Source organism: Dipodomys merriami, unplaced genomic scaffold (genome assembly GCF_024711535.1).
Source record: "Dipodomys merriami isolate MVZ:Mamm:240054 unplaced genomic scaffold, mDipMer1.0.p SCAF_30, whole genome shotgun sequence".
NCBI classification, from domain to species: Eukaryota; Metazoa; Chordata; class Mammalia; order Rodentia; family Heteromyidae; genus Dipodomys; species Dipodomys merriami.
This window is the reverse complement of record NW_027204493.1, coordinates 12,667,107-12,689,793: the sequence shown is the minus strand read 5'-3', so window position 1 is coordinate 12,689,793 and position 22,687 is coordinate 12,667,107. Positions and strand designations below refer to the sequence as shown.

Below are 22,687 nucleotides of genomic sequence, written 5' to 3'. Positions count from 1 at the left end.
AGAGAGAGAGAGAGAGAGAGAGAGAGAGAGAGAGAGAGAGAGAGAGAGAGAGAGAGAGAGAGAGAGAGAGAGAGAGAGAGAGAGAGAGAGAGAGAGAGAGAGAGAGAGAGCTGTCTTGTTAGTCCTGAAGGAATGATTCAATTTGATTCAAGTTGTACACCAGCAACACATCTGGTTCCTGTGGAAACAATTAAGCATATCTTCATGTATTCCTTTAGAAAACATTTTTGCTAATAAGTAAACAAATCTAATATTTGGTTGTGGTATTCTTGTTTAAAGCTGCACCTTGATTTACCACTATTTCATTAAAACTTGCTTGTGACAACCTATTCCTAAGTGATTAAAAACATTCTCTGTCAAATGCTAGTCTACTAATGTTGAAGGATTAATACAGAGGAATAAAGCAATGGAACACAAGAGAGAAGTCTCTAGATGCATTTCCTGGTTCCATCATGCCTAACCACTGATACTGCATGCCTTTCGTTAAATACATAATGCTATGACTATCACTAACAGAAACAAACCATTTATCAAGTGGATGAAAGTATTGTTAGTGACATTGGCTCTTTATTTTATTCTCTATTAATGCTGCTATGGCATTATGAAAGTTAAACACAACTTTACAATATATGAATAGGGCTTGAACCAAAGAGACTACTTGGATGTAAAAAGAAAGAGCTAATGTTCTGAATTCTTTTCATGGCTAATAAGCTAAGTGTTGAGATATATTTTATTCATAAGTAATTGTTTAATGCCTAACCATTATTATATAAAACATACAATCACAGTAGAACTCTTTAAAGCTTTTTTGTTTTTTAATACTGCATGAGCCATTTCTGTGAATTAATATTTTTCTTATGTATGAAGAAATTAAATTTATAGATTAGAGTTATTAGCTGAAAAGAAATTGAAAACAGGAATAGCAGAACACCCTGCAGGTTAGGTTTAATTATTCATTCTCCCCCCAAGGGCTATTTGTGAGAAAATTATAGACCTTCAGAAATCTCAATTCATTTGTTGAAAATATACCAATTTAACCCATAAATACAAATTTAATAAAATTTTATTATAAGAACACAGACATTGAATATAAACACAATAATCACATCTCCTTTATTGGTAAACTAATGTAATTAGTGTTCTCTTTAGAATAAAACCCACTACAGATGTTAAACGGCACTCCTTTAAGGAGTCTTTCTTTGTTTTGATTTTTACCACTTAAAAGATCAGATCTTGGGGGCTGGGAAGGTGGCTCAGTGGTAGAGTGCATGCCTTGCATGCCAGAGGCCCTGGGTTTGATTCCTCAGCACCACATAAGCAAAAAGAAAAAAGGCGGAAGTGGCGCTGTGGCTCAAGTGGTAGAGCGCTAGCCTTGAGCTGAAGAGCTGAGGGACAGCGCCCAGGCCCAGAGTTCAGGCCCCATGACCGGACCCCAAAAAACAAACAAATAAAAGATCAGATCTTGGAGGTATGACAAATCACATCAGAAAAGATATTAGATTACAGTATAAAATATAGAGTAATTCCCCTATAAATAACATTTAGGAGGGCTGAGAAAGTAGCTCAGTGTTAGAGTGCTTGCCTTGTATGGATGAGGCCCTGGGTTTGATTCCTCAGCACACATAAGCAGAAAAAGCCAGAGATGGCGCTGTGGCTCAAGTGGTAGAGCACTAGCCTTGAGCTGAAGAGCTGAGGGACAGTGCCCAGGCCCAGAGTTCAGCCCCATGACCGATAAAAAAAAAAAGGACACTTAGGAGAGGATTACATCTTGTTTCTCACTGTAGTCATAAGTAAGAAATTAAATAAATCAAAAAGTCAGATAGATAATGCCTGGCATTGGACCTGCTTGGTGCTGAAGGGCGAGAACCCATAGACTGGACATCTTACTTGTGCATACTCTTTCCTTATGGTCTTGCCACTGCCATGATAAATGTACACAGCTCCAGCGTGGTCGTCTTCTAGGGGGGCTCCTATCACCACGTCATTGAACCCATCAACATTGAGGTCTTTGACTGCAGCAATCGCTGTTCCAAAGCGAGCCCCGCACGGTTCATTTGTGTTCTCTTTTGTGCATGAATTGTGCTTCAGAGATGAGCAGCAAGCCTGTTTAATTGGTTCCAGGCTCATCTGATATGAAAACCTTGTCTGGAAGAAAGATAAAAAGGATATTTAAACATTTCTATCACTGCAGCTAAGTAAGGTTGTAAAAGCACATATGAAATCAGCCCTTTTAAAAACCATTTGTAAGCTATATGCCCATGGCTCAGGCCTGTAATCCTAGCTAGTCAGGAGGCTGAGATCTGAGGATCGCAGTTCAAAGCTAACTGGGGCAGAAAAGTCCCTGTGAGACTCCCCAATGAACTATTCAAAAACTACCATGGAGCTGTGGCTCAAAGTGGTAGAGCTAGACTAACCTTGAGCAAAAGGGCTCAGGGATAGCACCCAATCCCTTAGTTCAAGCCTCACAACTGGAAAAACAAACCAATTGTACACAAATGGAAAAATTTATAAAATTAAAAAGTGTGCTGATTTGAAAGTCAGGTTAAGAATTTCAAAGCTTATACTAGAAACTTGAGAAAGGAGGAATATTGAGAGTTTCAATAGAGCCTCTCCTTGAGTTGAGCGTGTAATTAAAACCGTCTTTTTAAAGTCAAAGAACAGATTTCAAATCCACAATTTGTGTATGTCCTTTGTTAAGCCTTTCTCTCATTTCTTTAAAACAAAGAGAAAAAAATGGTTCAAAACACCAACTTGTTACTTGGTGTGAATTGCATACTGGAAATTCCCAAACAAAAGAGGCCGAGGCAAGATCATGAGTTTGAGGACAACCTGGGTTACATAGCACCTGATTCAACCTCTCCTCATCACCATCACCACCAAAAAGGAAAACAACCACCACCACAACAAAAGAAAGGAAACATTTATGGATGAGTATGCCTGCACCTCCAGCGTTTAGAAGGCAGATGCAGGAGAGACCAAGTTCTAGGCCACTGGGTTCCAGAGTATATTCTAGGCTTTATCTCACAAAGCAAGACAAAACAAGTCCTCAAATGAGCAACCTAGTTAAACATAGAAAGTGCTAGCAAAGAATGAACAAGAACGTACTTCTTGAAGGTTGGAAGATAAAAATGGCACATGATGAAAAGCAAACAAACTGACAGTAGAAAATAAATCTAGAAAAAGAGGGCAAGAATGACACACAATTTATTATTTTAAATAATTAGTAGAAGAGGCAATAAAATAATTTAAACCCTAAATAAAAACTGGCCTTTGTATAAACTGTGAAATATTCATTTTAACTATTCCACCAGATAAACAATGTCTAAAGTGAAGAAGGGAAAAGAAAACCTCAGTGGAGCCCAGTGAACTATTCTGAAACACTCTGAAGACCACAGGATCTGGGTTCCTTCTTGCTTTGAAGCTCCAAATCATTTTATCTGCTAATATCAGTTCCAGTCCAGAACTCCAGAATGACTCATGGCTAGGCTTGTGCAGCAGATGACTGAGATTTAGGTTTGTCTTCTTGATCATATGTATTTGGGTTAAAAAAAAAACACTGAGGGGTTGCTGGGTAAATGACTCTCAAGTCTTTACTCATATTTTTCAAGGCACATAAGACATTAAAATTGCCTTAATCAAAACTGAAGGAAAGGATGAGTTTTTTCTGCATTTAGGCCACACTCAGATAGCATTACCTTATTCAGGGTGTACACGTATACTTTTCCTTGTTCTTCTTTCTCTGTTCCCATGTACATTGGAGCCCCGACAAGAAGAATGTCAGTATTAGAATCTTTATCAATGTCGACTGTTGTTAAAACACTGCCAAAGTAGGAACCAATCTAGTACATAAGACAGAACAAAACAGCTTAATGAATGGTAGAAATTCTCTAAGAAGGTGAAATGTACATTTTTCTTCTGTCAATCTAGAAGAGGATGTAAGATTGGTTTACAAAAGAAATGGAATATAAAGACAAGTGCTAGACGAACAAGCTCTAGGATAAAGAATATTAGTCAATCTCATCTTTGAGGATTTAATAGCTTGAGAATAACAGAAGTGATCCTCTTTAGCTTTTACCCTGAAACTATTCTTTCTTCTCCACACATCAAATCAGCAGATGTCTACATGACTTCTAAGGAACTAAAATGAGATCTAGAGGAGAATGCATCGTGGAATGGTTTTGAACATATTCTAACCCAGCAGCGTGGGAAAAAATGGATGCAGATCTGTTATTTCTTTCCAAAGAATTTGGCAGGGAATCTTGGTCATCATAGGTATTGAATGAATTTGTCTGGGTTTATTTAGCAGGTTAGTGAATTTTACATTTGAGTTCTTGATCACATATATTCTAGTTAAAAGAAAATACATGTTCTTGCTTTTGAAAAAGTTTAGGACAATGGACTATTATATAGAATTCACAGACAAATTTAGGACAATGTTATCAAGTTTACCTGATCTCCATTGAGTGTCTGGAGAATCTTGACATCTGCATCCTCCATCCTGTAGATGATGACCTGGCCTGTGTGATTGTACCGAGGCTGTCCCGCGATATAAAGCACATCTCCAGAGACTGTGGCAGAGTTCACGGTGTAACCTAACCAAAGAGAGATTTCATATATACATCTGGTCCCTTAAGGGCGACATGCAATATATGATGAATCATTTTACAGGGTTGAGATAATAATTTTTATATTTTATGTGGGCATCTCATTTTGAGGTATAATTAGCAAGAGGAGTCATAGAGGTACTGAGGTCAGGAACGAAGTTTGTTAATGTTTTCTTACTGTGCTATCTTTAAATTTTTAATTCTGAACATTTGTTTTAATCAACTATAAACTGAAGTTTTTGGAGATATAAGGTTTGGGAATCTAAGAGTTGGTCTTTAAGGAATTTAATCATGTAATTATAATGCAGGACACCCAAAACACTTCAATATTATATTCATAATTAAAATATATGAATTTTATAGAACTTGTGATGATATCACAGATTTATGGACTTCATATGATACATTTAAAGTTTCTAAACATTTAACACTTAGTACAAACAATTGTTAATATCATGCACAATTCACCTGTATTCATTTTCTCTCTCTGCTGCAACACAATACAACCAAACAGTGGTTTTCGATGTCAATAAATGTATTGTCTTATAATTCTGTACAAATGAAAAGTCTGGCACAGTTCTCCCTGGGCCAAAGTCATGTAGAGGCCATGGAGAATAAGCTACTCCACCTTTTATGCATCCACAGATCATGCATAGTCCACAGACTGGTCCTTTTTTGGTTTTCAAAGCAAATGGCATTTTATCTCTAACTATTTTTACATAGTTATATCTCCTTTGGAAAAGCTCTCTGGGACTTTTTAAGGATGCTTGATCATACTGGGCCATGATAAATATTCCAGGGCAATGTATCCATCTCAAGACCTTTATCACAGCTACGTGGTTAATATGTTGGGGTATTAGGAAATGGAAATTGTTGGGTGTTGTTATTCTACAGTGCCAAAAGGAATAATTAGTGAACAACAGAACATAACAAGAAAATAATAGGCTACAACTATTGATTAATTTTCAGGAATAATGCTAAGTACCCTATAGTCATTAATTTAATAGTTGTAACAATCCAAATTATATGCAATGTAATTATTGCATTTTGAGAAATAAGCAAATTGGAGTTTTGTCAGATATAGTAACTTGTCTTAAGCCACAGGATCAATCAGAAAATCAACAAAAACCTCTGTAACCCACAGCCATCTTCCATTATACAGAGGGAACTGTAAACAATTAAAGACTTATAGGGGCTGGGAAGGTGGCTCAGTGGTAGAGCGCTTGCCTTGCATGCATGAGGCCCTGGGTTCGATTCCTCAGCACCACATAAGCATAAAGAAAAAAGCTGGAAATGACGCTGTGGCTCAAATGGTAAAGCGCTAGCCTTGAGCTGAAGAGCTGAGGGACAGCGCCCAGGCCCAGAGTTCAGGCCCCACGACCAGACCCCCCCCCCAAAAAAAGAAAACAATGAAAGACTTATAGCATGAATAGCTTTATCACTTTACTCTGATTATTATGTTTCATTAAGTGGATTTACTTCCTTGTCCTTTGGATATTTGTGTTAATGGTATTTCCTTCAATATCATAGATATCATTGGCATTCTTCAATATTGTATTTATTTTATTAGCTTCTCAGGAGTAGAGTTTCTGAGTCAATGTGGTCTACAGTCTCTTTTTGGCATGGCCAAACACAGTATCAGGTAACCTCCATATACAGTTATACCAATTTATATAGCATCATTTATATTTGAGCAAAAGTGTTACATAATTCCTCTATATGTGATAGAAAGACGGCTCAGGTTAAACTAGTTCTTGATTCCAAGGTATTTTACATAAAACAGTCTCACAGAATCTAATCTGCCCTCCTTCCCTCCCTGTCAGTTTCTTTGTAAGCACATAGCATAGCAAGAGTAATTGCTTATTTCATCATTGTTTCGCACCCAAAGCAATTTGCAGGTACTGATCTGCCTTGCTCATCTTGTCATTCTTGATTAGTAACTCAATGTGGGGCACACTGTAGACACTCAGTATTTGTGGAATGCTTTCCTGATCAACCTGGAATTGGGTATTTTGGTGACAAAGTGAACACTGGCATAAACATCAGTAGGACTAGACTGACCTCAGACCTATTACATGATTGTTCTATACTTCGCTTTCTTAGCTTAGAAATTAAATGTTTGATTGTTTTCTCTAATAGCTTTCTTAATGCTAAAACTTGATATGAATTTTACATCGTATCTTTTTTTAATCACAATGTTCCAAATATTTCATAGATGTGCAATGTTTACTTTGCTTTCTAAACTCCGGTTTCTTCAGGCTTTGGCAGAAGAGGGATTTGTAGCAGCAAAGAAACTGTTTCCAGATAAGGTTTCCTAAAGAATCTGTGGCTGGCATAGCCTGGTTACCATTTTGTCTTTGGAATGTGTGATGGTTTAGACAATGGAATATTCTAGCTCTTTACAGATAACATCAGAATATAATAAAATTCTATAAGAAAGAGAACTAGACTTTTATTAATGTGGTTGAATATCTTAAGGGAGTTTTAGCAGCCACAGTGTCCTTGATGTTTACTATATTTTCAGTCATCCAAAATCAAAGTCCCTTTTCTCTTCTTAAGTCCTGCTCTCTCTATAGCTCTGTTAGGTGTCCTTGTGTAGAAAATACATGGTGATACCACTTTCCCACTGAAACAGAAAGAAATTAGGAAATAGAGAGCAACAGACAGAGGATACAACCAAGGAATGCCAACATGCTATAATGTGAATACTTGAAGCTTAGGTATTTATTTTCTTTACTGCTACAGCCCCAACACCAAGAATAATGCTCAAAGCCAAAGAGGAGTTAAAAGTATTGTTGAGTGGTAGCTGAGAAATGATGTCCTGAAATCTTCCAGAGATGAGAGAGCCTTGTAATATGCCTCAGGAACTCCTGATATAGATACTGAATTACCTGGCATCAGACACATACAGCCTAGTTCCTGGCAAGATTTTAGAAAACATGATGGCATTATATTACTGAGTTTAAGAACCGCATTTGCCTGGTCGTGAATATAAGATAAAATTTATCTTTTTCAAAATTAGGACCCACAGAGAGAAACTTTAAAGATAAACATTATCTAAGAGGATATAGGAGTCTAGTCTTCAGGTGAAAGTAAATATCAGACACAGTGACACCGGATAAAGGTCATGAATCCAGCAAAAACATTTCTGCATTGGCTATCCCAACTGAGAAAGGATAGTCTTTAAGTTAGTGTGAGTCTTTCACTCCCTGGGACTGTTAAACTCTTTCATGAGTCCTTTAAAAAATTCACAGTGATCTTGCTATTTGGTATATACCTATCAAATTATAATCAGGAGTTTTAAAGATAATTTTTAAAGTATCATTATATACACCCAAACCTTACCTAAATAGGAAGCAAGAGGCTCATTCTCTTTGGCAGACTCAACTTGAAAGGTTGTGTTTTGAGGGATTACGATTTGATTGGCCTTCTGCATGACAACTGTTCCATTCCAGTCATAGGCTCCTACTGCTCCCAGCATGACCCAGTCCTTACAGGCAAATATACACAAAAACAATGTTTAATAAAAAATAGGGTCAAGCTTTCGCTGCATTATTACAGATACTATTCTAAAATTAACTTACATAATCCTTCCAAGAACATTATGGGCTAAATGCCATTTTATTGAAGAGGAAACATGTATACTAATTAACTTGTCCAAAGTTACATGGTATACATACATATTGAAATGTCAATATTCCTTTATATACTGCATGATGGCTTTTTCAACCAATTATAAATGAAACAGTTTCTATTCTTTATTTTTACAATATTTTAAGGAGATTTTTTTTCTTTATTTTATTGTGAAAATACTGTACAGAGGGGTTACAATTACATGGGCAAGATAATGAGTACATTTCTTATCAAGCATTTTTGTCTCCTCCTTTGTTTCCCCTTCCTATCCCTTCCCATCTCCCCCCTACACACACCCTCCCTGCGCCAAAGTTGTAAAGTTCATTTTTCGACATAATGACTTGTACATATCATTGTTGGAATGGATCCACCGTATCCCTATTTAAACGATTTGTTTTTTCCCTTCCCCTCCACAAATTATACCAACATCAAATATAGTTTCTATTCCTGTCTTTTTGATTTCTTCTCAGTGCTAATAATTCTTCTTGTAGATGTCAAAGGATTTTAGCAAGAACCTTGTATTTTTTGACATGGAGAAGGACATAGATTCCATATCTTTAGCAAATAAATTGTTTCATGTAGCCAGATACACAACTATGGAAAATAGACCTCTGATTGTCCAATTCACAGTTATTTATAAAATACAGTGAGTGGTGTGAGATAATGTTTGCTAGTATAAAGCTTATGTAATGCCAATTTTCCTATTTGTTGGAAACATCATCATGACTTACATAACTGCTCACACCAGGAACTGAAAATTACATTTGTTACAGCAATGACTGTAAAAGACACTTCATCTTCTACCAGGTGATCCTCATACCTGTGAATAATGAGCACTGAAACCGGTCTGAGACATTTCCATTTCGAATGATGCTGCTGACTGGTCAGCTGTAGCTACAAACAGGAAAAATATCACTGTAAGCAACTAACAATGTCTTTTAGTGCACTGCTAACCTGCAGGGTAACAGATACTTGGTAGAACTTGAGTTCTTATCAACCAGATCTTGGAACTATCTCAGAGAACTCTCAGTATAGCTCTCTAAGTCCTGAATTCCTAGGAGCTGAGTAGAAGAAAGAGAAAAGCAGTGAAAAGACTCCTGTCTCAGAGTTTTGCTCCTGCTTTCCAATTCTTACTGAAGAAATGGAGGTATCCTTTGTCATGTCTTCTGTATTCTAGTGTGCTGTGGATCCTATGGTGCCCTGGGTACACGTGGCTAAAGTTACCATAGTAGAAAACATTTGTCTTATTTTATATCTAGGAATCATGTCTAGGCTAAAACTGGCTTAAACTTTAGCAGACTAAAAAGAAAATTCATTAATACATTCAAAGAGAATTCCCACCCTATCTCAGCCACAGATTCTCTTGGAATCTCCTTGCCTGAGAAAAGATTTAAGGATGGCATGCAGCTTGTTTTTGCTGGGTATCTACTCCAGATCTGGAGGACAGTTTTTCAAGCCACACTCTAACCAATCACAATTTTTTAAGACTCTTAGACTCATTTTAAAACTCTTTACCAAGATGTAGAGACACTCCAGAACATTCTGTGGAAGTACTCACAATTATTCTCAAAGTAGTCACAGACCTGAAGCCACAAAGTCATGAGGGAGCTGAGGTTATGTTGGTTTACAAGTTTCCCAGTAGGGAGGTACTGATTTATTTGGCCTTAAAAATAAATTAAAATCAACACCCAACTTTAAAAACAAAAGCCAGCCTGCTCTTCTATTGAAGCACGAGAAACATCACGTTCATGAAATTAAACAAATTTAAATACATTAGCACTGGCCTTTTCATAGAACTTGATTAAATGAGGCAATCAAAACAGAAGCGAATATATAATGTTAATCTCATATATGAATTGCTCTCTATGTACTTCAACACATATTTGACATACACCATGCTCTAAGGTGTTTTTTTCATTTATCTTTTAGGCCAATGGTATGAATGCAGCAGCATAAACCTGAGTGTTTGTAGCACCTGATGTTTGCCATTGTGTTCAGCTGAGGAAGATGCTGTTTGACTTTTCCTGTCATAATGGCCTCATGGTAAGACTTACCTGCCATACACCTCTCAGCTCCATACCCTGGACCCTGCAGGAGGGTAAGCTTGCCACTCTTACCCCTGTACAACTTTTGGTTAGGCATGTCAGCAATTTCCCAGCACAGGATAGGAAGGGGACACAGAACCATTTCCTGATTTCGTGAACTAAGTTCTTGCTGTACTTGGCTCACTAGGTGGCACTGTCCTTGGCAAGCAGGACTGTTTTAATTGCAGCTATCTACCATCTTGGGATAAATGTTGACAGGAAAAGGAGTTTTTCCCAAGTAACAAGAATAGAAGCACTTTATGATCTCATTATGAAAACAATAAGGAAAAAAATCTGCTCAAAGCACTGCTTTTTGATTAGTCTTAGTAAGTGCCTCGGCAAAAGCAAGAAGAGGGCTGGGAAGGTGGCTCAGTGGTAAAGTGCTTGCCTTGCATGCCTGAGGCCCTGGGTTTGATTCCTCAGCACCACATAAGCAGAAAAAAGCTGGAGGTGGTGCTATGACTCAAGTGGTAGAGCATCAGCCTTGAGCTGAAGAGCTGAGGGACAGCACCCAGGCTCAGTAAAAAAAGCAAGAAGAGACATCTTTCATCTGTAGAGTTCCTCATAAAACGATTTCTTTTTCTTTATGTGCCAGTATGGGCCTTGGACTCAGGGCCTCAGGTTCTTGCTTAGCTTCTTGTCACTTAAGGCTGACCCTCTGCTACTTGTAACACACTTCTAGTTCTGACTAGGGGGTTAATTAGATCTGAGTGTTACTGATTTGTCTGTGCAGGTTGGCTTTGAATTGTGGTTCTCAGATCTAAGCCTCCTGTGTAGCTAGGGTTGCAGACAGGTGTGACTAGCACAGGAAGTAATTTCAATTTGAAACATAAAAACTTCTTCAAGTATTTGGGTACTGCAATGGGGTACCTCCAGCCTGTGCTCTAGTTAGTTAAATTGTCATGGACACAAGAGATTTTTCTTTGTTGTTGTTGTTTTTAATGTACTACGTGATTTTCTTTTCTTTTGTATGTTCTTCCCCCTATGGTATACCCCTGTTGTCATTGCATTTGATGGTACCCTGTGCCTTGTATAAACAATTGCTTAATTTGGGGAGGGGAAGGGGAATAACAAAATGATGAAATAAGTACACAGGATGACCCACTGTAACAATGAGGCTGATAAGACATTATGTTGGGAATGAACTTTACAACTTGTAGGGGGGCAGAGAGTGGAGGAGGTAGGGGAAGGAAGGGATAGTAGGAGAGAGACAAAGGAGGGGGTAACAATGCTGGACAAGAAATGTAGTCATTACCTTACTCATGTAACTGTAACCCCTCTCTACAGCATCTTTACAATAAAATTAAAGAGAGAGAGAAAAGAAAGAAAACAACAAACAATTTGCTTTTGTAAAGCAAAAAAGGAAAAAAATTCACTCTCCTCCACTTCGTGCCCCAGGGTGATGTGGGTTTAATCTCTCTAGTTTTAGGCTATATTTATTTGCTTGCTTAAAAGGATATTTCAAAATAATATTTACTATACAACTAATGCACCTGAGTAAAATTGTTGATATTATCTTTACAGATTGTTTCTTACCCTATGCTATCAAAAATTATAAGCTCAGAATAACTTGCAAGACTTTGTATGTTTTTCTTCAGGCTAGGAAAGCCATGACCCGGCTGTTTATTGGTTAAAAACACCACAATGGGTGTTACAAGACCAAAGCCATGTGAAAATGACTGCACCCAGAATACAAGACAGATGCACTCTTCAGAATGAGCTGCAACTTCAGACTGACAAAAAGTTGAAGTGCTTTGTTTCTGAAGGCACAGGGAGAAATGAGACCTGATAACAGCAAACTGAAGGGAAACTGGAAATTAAAGGTAACTGGAAAAAGGTAGAACGCAATGGCTTTCAATCCTGTTTTGATTGATTCATATAATAAGTCATGATTTCTTTTGTGAAACTTGATTTTAGTTTTATATGCACATGTATCTGTGCATAAGGTTGTAAGCAAAACACTTATTATCATGAGCTACTCAAAATAGGATTGAAAGCCATTGTGTGAAATAATTTTCTTTGTATATATTTTAGTATTGTTACTCTCTTTCCTATATTTTGCCTAGACTCCTAAAACTCAATCAGAATGTTCTATCTTTTTCCAGTTACCTCTCATTTCCAGTTTCTCTTCCGTTTGCTATTATCAGGTCCTATTAAGGAGACTGATGGATTTTTTGAAATGCTTATTTATATGATGCAGAATCAATAATCTTTTCAGGGAATCCTTATAAGGAGAGTAAATTGGACTTGGAGACATAATAAAAGGGAAAGAGTTCCATGTTGGTTTCTCTTAAAGAGAATCCAAAGAAGGAATGGCCAGTATGCCTGGTAGTACAATTATAGTACATTTATTTTTTTACTTTTTGTCAAGAAATATCTAGCTACAAAGCAATTTGTTACTTGACATCCCTGACCTAAGGCAGAAGAGGGAATAGCAGACTCAACATCTTTCACAGCCAGCACCACTGGGAAAAAAAAAATCAAAGAAAACTCCACACCGAAGCACATGATTTAGACAATACAGACAAATACAGACCATAATATATAGGAGTTTCATTGCCAGGAGACTCAAGGCAAAGTTCCAGAAAGATCTGCAAAATGTGCAAAGGGCAAAATCCAGAGGAAATAAATGAACAAAGAAGTTATTGTATTTATAATAGTTTCAGAGCAATCCCAGTGGAACCCAGAAACAAATGGAAAGACTAAACTAGAGCTGGTGGTTCCATATTCTAGAACTGTGTCACCGCAAAAGCACATGGAGACATTTTTCTCCTTGTGTATCTACTTTGACCACTATCTTTGTTGGTAGGTTTTCTCATTGACACTGTCAGCTTTGTACAAAGAAAGCATCTAGCAGCTCTCTTTGTAAACTGCAGGCTCATTGGCAGATTTATATAAAGCCTTGCTGGCTATTGTGCGCAGTAAAAAAGTGTTTGTGATGTACTGGGAATAGATAGCAAAAAATCCATTGTATTGAGTTTGAATATAAAGAAAGCTTCCAAGATGAAGAGAAATAGTCATACCTTCCAGGGCAAATATTCTTTCTCCCAAAGCTTTGACAATAGTGACAAGGGCCAATTCATCTGAGACATTGAAGAAATGCTTTTCGGTGGGTTCGCTTGCGATTGATTTTATTTCTGCCACAAATTTTTCAGTGCTTAAATTCCCTCGGTTATAGTGGCCAAGAATCTAAGATACAACAGAAACAGCAAGTATATATTTTAACTGATTTGTGTGAACAAATAAAGGATAAAAATTAAGGATATCAAGCATACTGTCAGCAAACCATAGTGTGCAGAGGACCTTAGCACAATGAAATTTTATATACTTTAAGAATACACTGTTTCCTCAATATTTACATAAATAAATCCTGTAATTGGTGTAGGATATTTTAAAATCCTGTGTGTGTGTTTGTGTGAAAATGTGCTCTTTTGCATTTCCAAGTCTCTATTATCAACTCTATCCTTGAAATCTGATAGCTCAAAAGTAATTGTGTGAATGTCGCTGACATTATTCCAGAGGAACATCACATCTGTTACATATGTCTGATACCAAATGAAATTGGAAAATGAGTTATGTGCATTATATAAATATATATGTCAAATACATGCAAGTATATATACATATACTCATATTATATATATGTATATCATATGCATAAATACATTTCCATGTGTGGTTCTTGTTACATATTTATAAATAAGTTGTATATATATGTAAATATGTGTGTAAGCCATACAAATTCATCTAATATTTGCATACATATTCTGAACATATACTACTCATAATTTAAGTTGGAAATCTAGAAGAAACACAATGGAGCACCATTGTTTGCAGCCAAATACTGGGTTAACAATAATTATTTATATTTCCAAGCAGATTTTTAAACTTTATTGATGTAATTTTATTTTTTAGTGTTGGAAAGTAGGATATTTTATTATTTTACATTATAACACTTTCCTTTTATAACCTATATACAGTGTAGAAAATTTCTATGGGTTTCTACTGTATTTTTTAAGATTAAAGAATGCCAGATATTTTTTAAAATATAATTTTATTATTATTTTTAAGGTGTGATGTAGAGAGCTGCGAGAGGCCGCACCTGGAAGATGGTGCCAGCTTCCGCCCTCCGCCTTCCCGATGGCGAGTGCTCTCTGTGGTAAACAACTCCTGATATGGCTAAGGCAAAGAATCTGGCTTGCTTCCGCGCACCTGAACCTATTGGTGGTTCCCACGTGGCGTATCAGGGTTGGCTACCCAGCGGGTACTTAAGGCTGTGGGGAATTCTCCCCAGGGTTGGGGTCAGAAGATTACTAAAAGGTCCTGAATAAACTGCAGAGAGAAGAGTCCGGTGTCGTGTCTTCCTTGCTGGTCGAGGCGGTAGCGACACGTGGTGGCCCGTACGGGGACTCAGCCATAACCCCAACGAGGACTCAGAACTCTCTGCGGTCAGGGTAGTGCACCGGTAAGTTCCCAGGTAAAAGGGGAATCCACGACAAAAGCGGGGATAAGTTCCCAGGTAAAAGGGGAATCCGCCACAAGAGCGGGGAGTAAGTTCCCAGGTAAAAGGGGAATCCGCCACAAGAGCGGGGAGTAAGTTCCCAGGTAAAAGGGGAATCCGCAACAAGAGCGGGGGGGATTTTTGCTCTTTTCGGTAGATAAAGAGAGAGTGAGAACCCGGGGCTAGTCAATAGAGTAGCCAAAAGTGAAAGTAAAAGTTTGTTTACCAGCTTTAAATGTTTAAAACATGGGCGCTTCTTCGCACCCAATTTTTTTGGCTCTCAATGAGCTACTGCACTCAAAAAAGTTAAAAATAAAAAAGAGTACTTTAGAGAGATTTTTGAATGAATGTGACACCGTTGCCCCATGGTTCGCTGTCTCCGGAAGCCTCACGGTGGCCTCTTGGGAGAAACTAGGGAGGGACTTAGATTTTGCCTCTGAACAAGGAACACTTAAGAGTGGAGTGAGACCAATATGGAAACTGATAAGAGGCTGTCTCGAGGACCAGCGTTGCAGTGAGGCGGTAGAGAATGGTCAGGCTGCCTTAGAAATGCTGCAGGAAGAAAGATCGGAAAGGGCAGACAGCGAAAAGGAGGAGAGGGGGGGGGGGTCATACCCTGATTTTGCCGAACTAGAGACCTCTGAGTCTACAGACTCAGAGGAACTACAATCACTCATAGAACAAATAGAAAAAACAAAGATAAGAAAGAGGAGGAAAGGGAAGGAGAGAGAGGACCCAGATAAAGACGAATGCACGCCCTCCGTGCACCGCCCCACACCTTCGGCCCCTCCGCTCTATGCGGAGGACCCTGGAAGTGGCAGCCCCGGCTGTTCTTTCAGCCCAGGCGTGTGGAAAGCGGTCAGAACCGAGTTACATCTAGCCTGTCCAATATTTCAGGATCCACAGGGACAGCGGTATCATGAACCCTTAGATTTTAAGGTGATAAAATCTTTAGCTGAGTCTGTGCAGACATACGGAATCACAGCCTCCTTTACTGTAGCCCAGGTGGAGGCCCTAAACAGACATTGCATGACACCTGGTGATTGAAGTGGGCTCGCACGAGCTTGTTTGAGCCCAGGTCAGTATTTAGATTGGAAGGCCTTTTTGATTGAATTTGCTAGTGAAGAGGCTGCGGCCAATCAGGCTGGGGGAAACCCAGCTTGGGACAGAGATATGCTGCTTGGACAGGGGAGATTTGCCAATCAGCAGATAGGCTACCCGGTTCAAGTTTATGAACAAATCAATAAAATTGGCATAAAGGCATGGAAGGCCTTACCAAATAAAGGCGAGGTGAGTGGCAATCTCACCAAAATCCTGCAGGGCTCTATGGAGCCGTTTTTGGACTTTGTTGCCCGTATGGTCGAGGCCACTGGCAGAATTTTTGGTGACCCAGACGCAGCCATGCCATTAATTAAACAGCTTGTTTACGAGCAGTGCACTAAGGAATGCAGAGCCGCCATAACCCCATATAAGAATAGGGGACTAGAAGCATGGATGAAAGTTTGCAGAGAGCTGGGCGGACCACTAACTAATGCTGGATTAGCTGCTGCTGTGGTGCAATTAACCCAGAAGAATAGGGCTGGAAAGGTGGCTCAGTGGTAGAGCGCTTGCCTTGCATGCCTGAGGCCCTGGGTTCGATTCCTCAGCACCACATAAGCAAAAAGAAAAAAGCTGGAAGTGGCGCTGTGACTCAAGTGGTAGAGCACTGGCCTTGAGCTGAGGAGCTGAAGGACAGCGCCCAGACCCAGAGTTCAGGCCCAGGAAAAAAACCTATTCAAAAAACGCTGCAAATTTGTCCAAACAGTTGTCTAGTTATCTTTTAGGTAATTGAACTGGGGAGTTCGACAGCCTGATGGAATAGCTCAGGGTTGCCATCGTCATGGTGAACTCGACCCGAGTGGATGCCAGATTGGCGGAGGGGTTATCTTCATGGATCTCCGCTGCTATGAATCATCTTAAGGAATGGGCGGGTTTAGGAGCCCTGACAGGCCTTCTGGTGTTAGCCTCCTTGGTATGTCTGTGGTGCATTTGCCAAATTAGAGGTTCTCAGCGTCACAGTGCAGCCATGATTATCCAAGCCTTTACAGTCATTGGAGCAGGTCAGTCCCCCCAAGCGTGGCTTGCCACCCTAAAACAATGAACACAGATTGCAAAGCCAAAGTACTGCAGTCGAGAGGCATGAGTTTTGCCCTCGAGGAGAGCATGTTTGATTGCACACGGGTTCGATTCGCCTTTTCCCGTCCTTGTGAAAAACGAATCAATGGACAGGCTGAGTCATCCCTAGAGAAGGCGCCCTCTGGGAGAAGGCTTGTATGCAGTCCTTGCAATTGCACAACAGGGATCAGACCTCTGTTCTCATCTGTGTTCTTTAAACAAAAAAGGGGGAACTGTAGAGAGCTGCCAGAGGCCGCACCTGGAAGATGGTGCCAGCTTCCGCCCTCCGCCTTCCCGATGGCGAGTGCTCTCTGTGGTAAACAACTCCTGATATGGCTAAGGCAAAGAATCTGGCTTGCTTCCGCGCACCTGAACCTATTGGTGGTTCCCACGTGGCGTATCAGGGTTGGCTACCCAGCGGGTACTTAAGGCTGTGGGGAATTCTCCCCGGGGTTGGGGTCAGAAGATTAAAAAAAGGTCCTGAATAAACTGCAGAGAGAAGAGTCCGGTGTCGCGTCTTCCTTGCTGGTCGAGGCGGTAGCGACAGTGTGATATTGAGGGGTTACCATTTCATAAGTAATGACACATAATTTATATTCATTTTCTAAGGCCTGTAATTGTAAGAATATGACACAGCTGAGGTACAGAATACATCCACTAACACCCAAAGTTCCTTCTTATCCACCATAGTTGATTACTTCTTTTTTTTGCCCACCATGGAATCCAGCTATGTGTTCTGAGTTCCCATAGCTTTGCTTTTCCCACAAGGTCACATTTAAGGAATGGTAGGCTTCCTCCTCAGCTTCTTTCTTTTTTGAGAGTGTATTTCAGAACTAGCTACACTGCTTGCCTTGTTCTATTGATGATTAAGACTTGCTACATGACAATTTGTTCACTAAGAACATTTGAGTTGCAAAAATTGATTAATTAAGCTGCTGTAAATATTTGCTTCTATGTCTATGTAGGCATAGTGTTTTGTTTTGTTTTGTTAAGTGAATTCTGGGTGGCATAGTAATCATAACTTCATAAGAAGGGCCCAGGCTGGGCGCCAGCTTATGCCTGTAATTCTAGCTACTCAGGTCGCTGAGATCTGAGGATTACAATTCAAAGCTAGCTCAGGTAGGAAAGTCCATGAGATTGTTTTCCCCAATTAACAATCAAAGAAACAAAAGCAAAAATCAAGAAACCCAGAAGTGGAGCAGAGCACTACCCTTAAGTACAAAAGCTCAGAGATAGCACCCAGTCCCTGTCAAGACAAACAATTTCCAAGGGTAAGTATTCCATTTTTCAACATCACTCCCACCAATTTCACTACATCCCTGTCAGCACCTGTTACTATCAGTTTTCCCTTGTTCACTTGTGTTGTTGTAGTATCTTATTTACTATATATTTCCCTGACTAGTGATGTTGAGAGATTGTCATGCAATTTTTGTCATAATATTTTCTTTCTTTGCTTGAGGTCTGTTCAATTATCTACTTGTTTAAATAAATACACGTTGATTTTTTTTCTTTTGAGAGTTTTTGTCCAGACTGAGGGTTATGCTTTCACTTTTTTTTAGTATATCATCTAAAATTAGGCATTTATTTAAAAAAATCTAAAAATAATTTCCAAGTTTAAAATACAAAATTTTAATATGAAGATTTGACCTAACTCTACATTTGAAGTTGAAAAATTTGGTGGACATTAAGAAAAACACAAATAAGCATTTGATAGCCATCTTTTGGATTGTGTTGATGTTGTTGTTATTTCTATTAGGAGATTGCATAGTTTCACTTTTTATTTACCTAAAAATATTTTTAATTAATCTCCTGGTAGTGAAAGCATCATTTTTCTAATAAGAAGTAAGTTTAGGTTTTACTTGAGTCCAAGTGTTATGTGCAGATTATTACTTTGGTTTTCACTTTAAGTAGCTATGAAACTTTTATTATAATAACTTATTTGAAAGGTCCAAATTGAATTGAGTGAAAAGGAAAACACAAAAGACCATCCTATGTGTGATTTCATTTATATGACAACATTCAATAGAGGACAAAACTGGCACCGGAGTGGAGGTGACAGCAGTGGCTGCAATGGAGGCCGTGTACTGAAAACAGAGGAAAGTGTGGAGAACTTTCTAGAGTGACAGAGCTGCTACAGTCTTGATTGGGATATGATCTTGATTGAAACGTTATATGGACATTCCATGCTATGGTATGTGGACATACGCTATTTCCAAGTTATTATTTCCTTCCCAGTTTCCAAATTGAAATACCACATCTCACTGCATAGAAACATTGCCCCAATTTTTAAACAATGAAGGAATTATATGGTCGTAACTGAAAAACCATAAATTATTAAGTTTTAAAGTTTCTAAAATATTTATACAGCATAGCCATCTTTTTATAAAGTTAAAAGCAGTAAAACGTTATTAAACTTAAATTTTCAGATTTGTATATGTAGATGCCAAAAAATATTACTAAAAAGAGGGCAAGGTATGATGAGTACAGACTTTGGGTAGTCTCTTAGGAATGTACATGCATTTTCTTAAGTTAGATTTAGAATGCTATGAAAAAAATAATATTTTGGTAAAGAAATGTACAGTTTTTCAATTATAGAAAGTTAGAAAAGAACATTACTATTTAAGTGCTACCTTTTATGATCTACAACAGACATGTATTTATTTGATCATAAAATACGTAACAGTTGAGAGCCCCAACTAACCACTATGTGCATTTAGCACATTAAATGCTAATGTGAGAATATGAGTTGTCATCCATCTAGTCAGGCAGGTTTCAAAGTGGTTTCTAAATATTCCTTTCTGGGGAAAAGTTGGTGGATTTATTCTTGATTATTCCCCCCTCTGCTTGACTAACAACTTTGCTCCCATTCTCTGGGGAGCAGCAGTGACTGGCCCAGAGGAAATACATGTCTCTCATGATTACAGGACTTTCTTTTCCTGTCTATAAGACTGCAGGACATCACCTTTTCTTAGCTTCCTCCCCTGTTACGTGGTTATAAGGAGAATACTAATGTCTGTGAAAAGTCTGTGGTACCTTGAAGAGGCACGCTATTAAGGAAGGCTGGAGCTGTCTATAAGGTAACTTGCTGGCCATCTGGGTAGCTTTGGATATTTTAAACTTCATCTCTACTCAAATATCTAGACATTGAGCAGGAAGGTGTAAACTAGAAACTTCTAAATGCCATTAGGAAAGAAGAAGTCAATTTCTGTGTACTTTGCTAAAAATGCCAAATGTGGGAGGTTAGTAACATCTGAACAGAGACTACTAGTGCTTTCTCCCACCTCAGCTGTGCAGTGAGGGAAGAAAATGAAGGAGAAGGTTATAGGCAGCAGCTTGGATAAGGAAGGAAAATTCAAATAGATATGGCCACAATTCCTCTTCCCTTTCCCTTTCCCTTTCCCTTCCCCCTTCCTTTTCTTTCCCCTTTCCCTTTTCCTTCCCTCCTCCCCTTCCCTTTTCCCCTTCCCCCTTCCCCTTCCTCCTTCCACTTCCACTTCCTTTCCCTTCCCTTCTTCCCCTGCTCTTTTCTTTTCCTTTCTCCTTTCCTTTGTTCTTTCCTTTTGTGGCAGTATTAAGGTTTGAACTCAGGGCCATATACATGCTAAACAGCTCTAATATTTAATTCATGCCCCAGTCCCTTTGAAATAAGGATACTGGATCTAAGTAATATCATCTTGGCATCTCAATAGAAGATGGGGACTTTGTGAGAACTATTGGGGTGACAGAGGACATTCTTTGGATTGTTAATGTGTCATGAGTGGTTGAGCTTCTGGAAAGTCATGCTTTCCCTACATAATTGGGTCCTGATGGTCCCTGGTTGTTCACCCAGATAGTTGGTTGTGCCTATGTATAACACTCATGTTGGGCTTGGGTGCCACAGTCAAACATGTGGCTTTTGTCTTTGACAGCTTTGCTCAAGTGCTGTTCTGGGTTGTGGGTCTTTGAGACAGGAATCTACCTTCAGACACAGGCTTTCCAATAAAGGCCTCCAATTTGACCTCTAAAAATGTGTCTTCTCTGTTTTCTTGTGACTGAATTCTGATACAATACCTGTGGTTGTTTTTAAATAGGTTCTCACTATTTATCTTGTCATCCTTGACTATTATCTTCCTACTTATACATTTCCTCTGTAGATGGGAACTCAAACATAGGCCACCTTACCTTTTGTTTATTAGTTCATTTGTTTCTTTCTTTTTGTTTTTTGGTTGAAATTAGATCTTGTAAATTTTTGGCTCAGCCCAGCTTCAAACCACATTCCTCAGCCTAGGATTACAGATGGGAGCCATGGGCCCAGAAGTCATTGTTCTTTATGTTAAATGAATCCCATATCTCATTAAGAAAACAGTTCTCAAGATACTTTCTTGATGTGGCCAGCTCACCACATCTAGGCAGTATACAACCCAAAATATGCATAGAAAAGGCAGGAGAGTTTCCAGAGAAAATATTATACAATGTTTTCCCTCTCTGAGTACACAGTAGAACTACCTTTTCTGTCAGCAGTTTTGTTACCTATGTATTCCTTTGGGATTCATACAGATTCTGAATTATATGAATCCCAGTTACCTAAATTAATCTGCAGATAATGTAACATCCTAGAATAATCTTCATCTTTCTTCTTTGGTTCTAATTAAGCATATTCTAGATTAACTGTTGGGTTGACATAGTAACTCCATTTTATTTAGAACTTGATGTAGCTGGAAATAGACATAAAACAAATCTGATGACTGTGTTTTAGGCCATGAATGACTAAATTCTTATATGTGATGTCAATATTCTCAAGTATTTAGCAGTCTACGTGATAGAAAATAGACAAGTGGATAAAGTTCAACAGGAAAAGAAAAACATGTCCAAGTGATATGCTTAAGGAATAAAAACAATAGTTATAAATACAAAGTAGAAGTATGAATTTAGAAGAAATATAAGGGATTTAAAAACAACCTGGATTTACCATGATTTGCACACCTATAATTTTGAAATATATAACATCACAGGTGATGTTAAATAAAAAAAATGCATTTTGATCCTTCATCTAAGGGACTGATAGCTTGTGTAAACATTATTTTCTATGAAGGAGAAAATTTTTTTTTTGTTTTTAAATAACCCTTCTAAATTTCTTCCATTTCACTCAATTCAAATATGTTAAGCCCAAACATTTGAAATTCTGCTATGATTTACCTGAAAAAGACATTCAGAACAGAGGCAGGTGTCAGTGAATATCATGTGGAAGCCATTTACATGCCATACAGTTGTCTTTTACTTGAAACACAAATGAAATCATAAGCTCTGTTCTGATGTCTCATTTTCATCTGAGTGCAGTAAGTGGCACACAGACATTATCTTCTAAGATTAGGGTCTGAATATAAATGCGCCCCTGACAACAACATTTAATGCCTTCAAGTGTGAGAAGTAGCAAGATACTTACAGCTATGGAAAATCGTTGAATGTTTTCATCTTCACAGTCTTGGATGACCTTTTTCAGATCATAGGAGTCATGAGACTCTCCGTCAGTCACAATAACCATCACTTTTTTAACTCCCCTTCGAGCACCTCGGGCTTCAGTGAATGCCTCCTTCCTGAAAAGAGTGCATACAAAAGATAGGCTGATCAAACTACCTCAAAACTAGGCAAAGTGAAAACCTAGACCAAAACCTAGCAACTCTAGGTCCCTGCTGGTATTCTCTGAGTTCAGCTTCAATATGCTTTGTTTCAGC

General features: G+C 38.6%; 1 protein-coding gene across 1 annotated transcript in view; it reads right to left on the bottom strand.

The window, feature by feature from the left end:
* The window catches only part of Itga1 (integrin subunit alpha 1), a 148,835-nt gene that overhangs the window by 32,095 nt on the left and 94,053 nt on the right, over positions 1-22,687 (bottom strand). The window contains exons 8-14 of the mRNA XM_070041152.1: positions 22,399-22,549; positions 13,345-13,510; positions 9,058-9,131; positions 7,950-8,094; positions 4,450-4,592; positions 3,696-3,839; positions 1,888-2,145 (exon numbers count right to left, since the gene is read on the bottom strand). Coding sequence (XP_069897253.1) covers positions 1,888-2,145; positions 3,696-3,839; positions 4,450-4,592; positions 7,950-8,094; positions 9,058-9,131; positions 13,345-13,510; positions 22,399-22,549 — 1,081 coding nt within the window. The remainder of the gene's footprint in view (positions 1-1,887; positions 2,146-3,695; positions 3,840-4,449; positions 4,593-7,949; positions 8,095-9,057; positions 9,132-13,344; positions 13,511-22,398; positions 22,550-22,687) is intronic.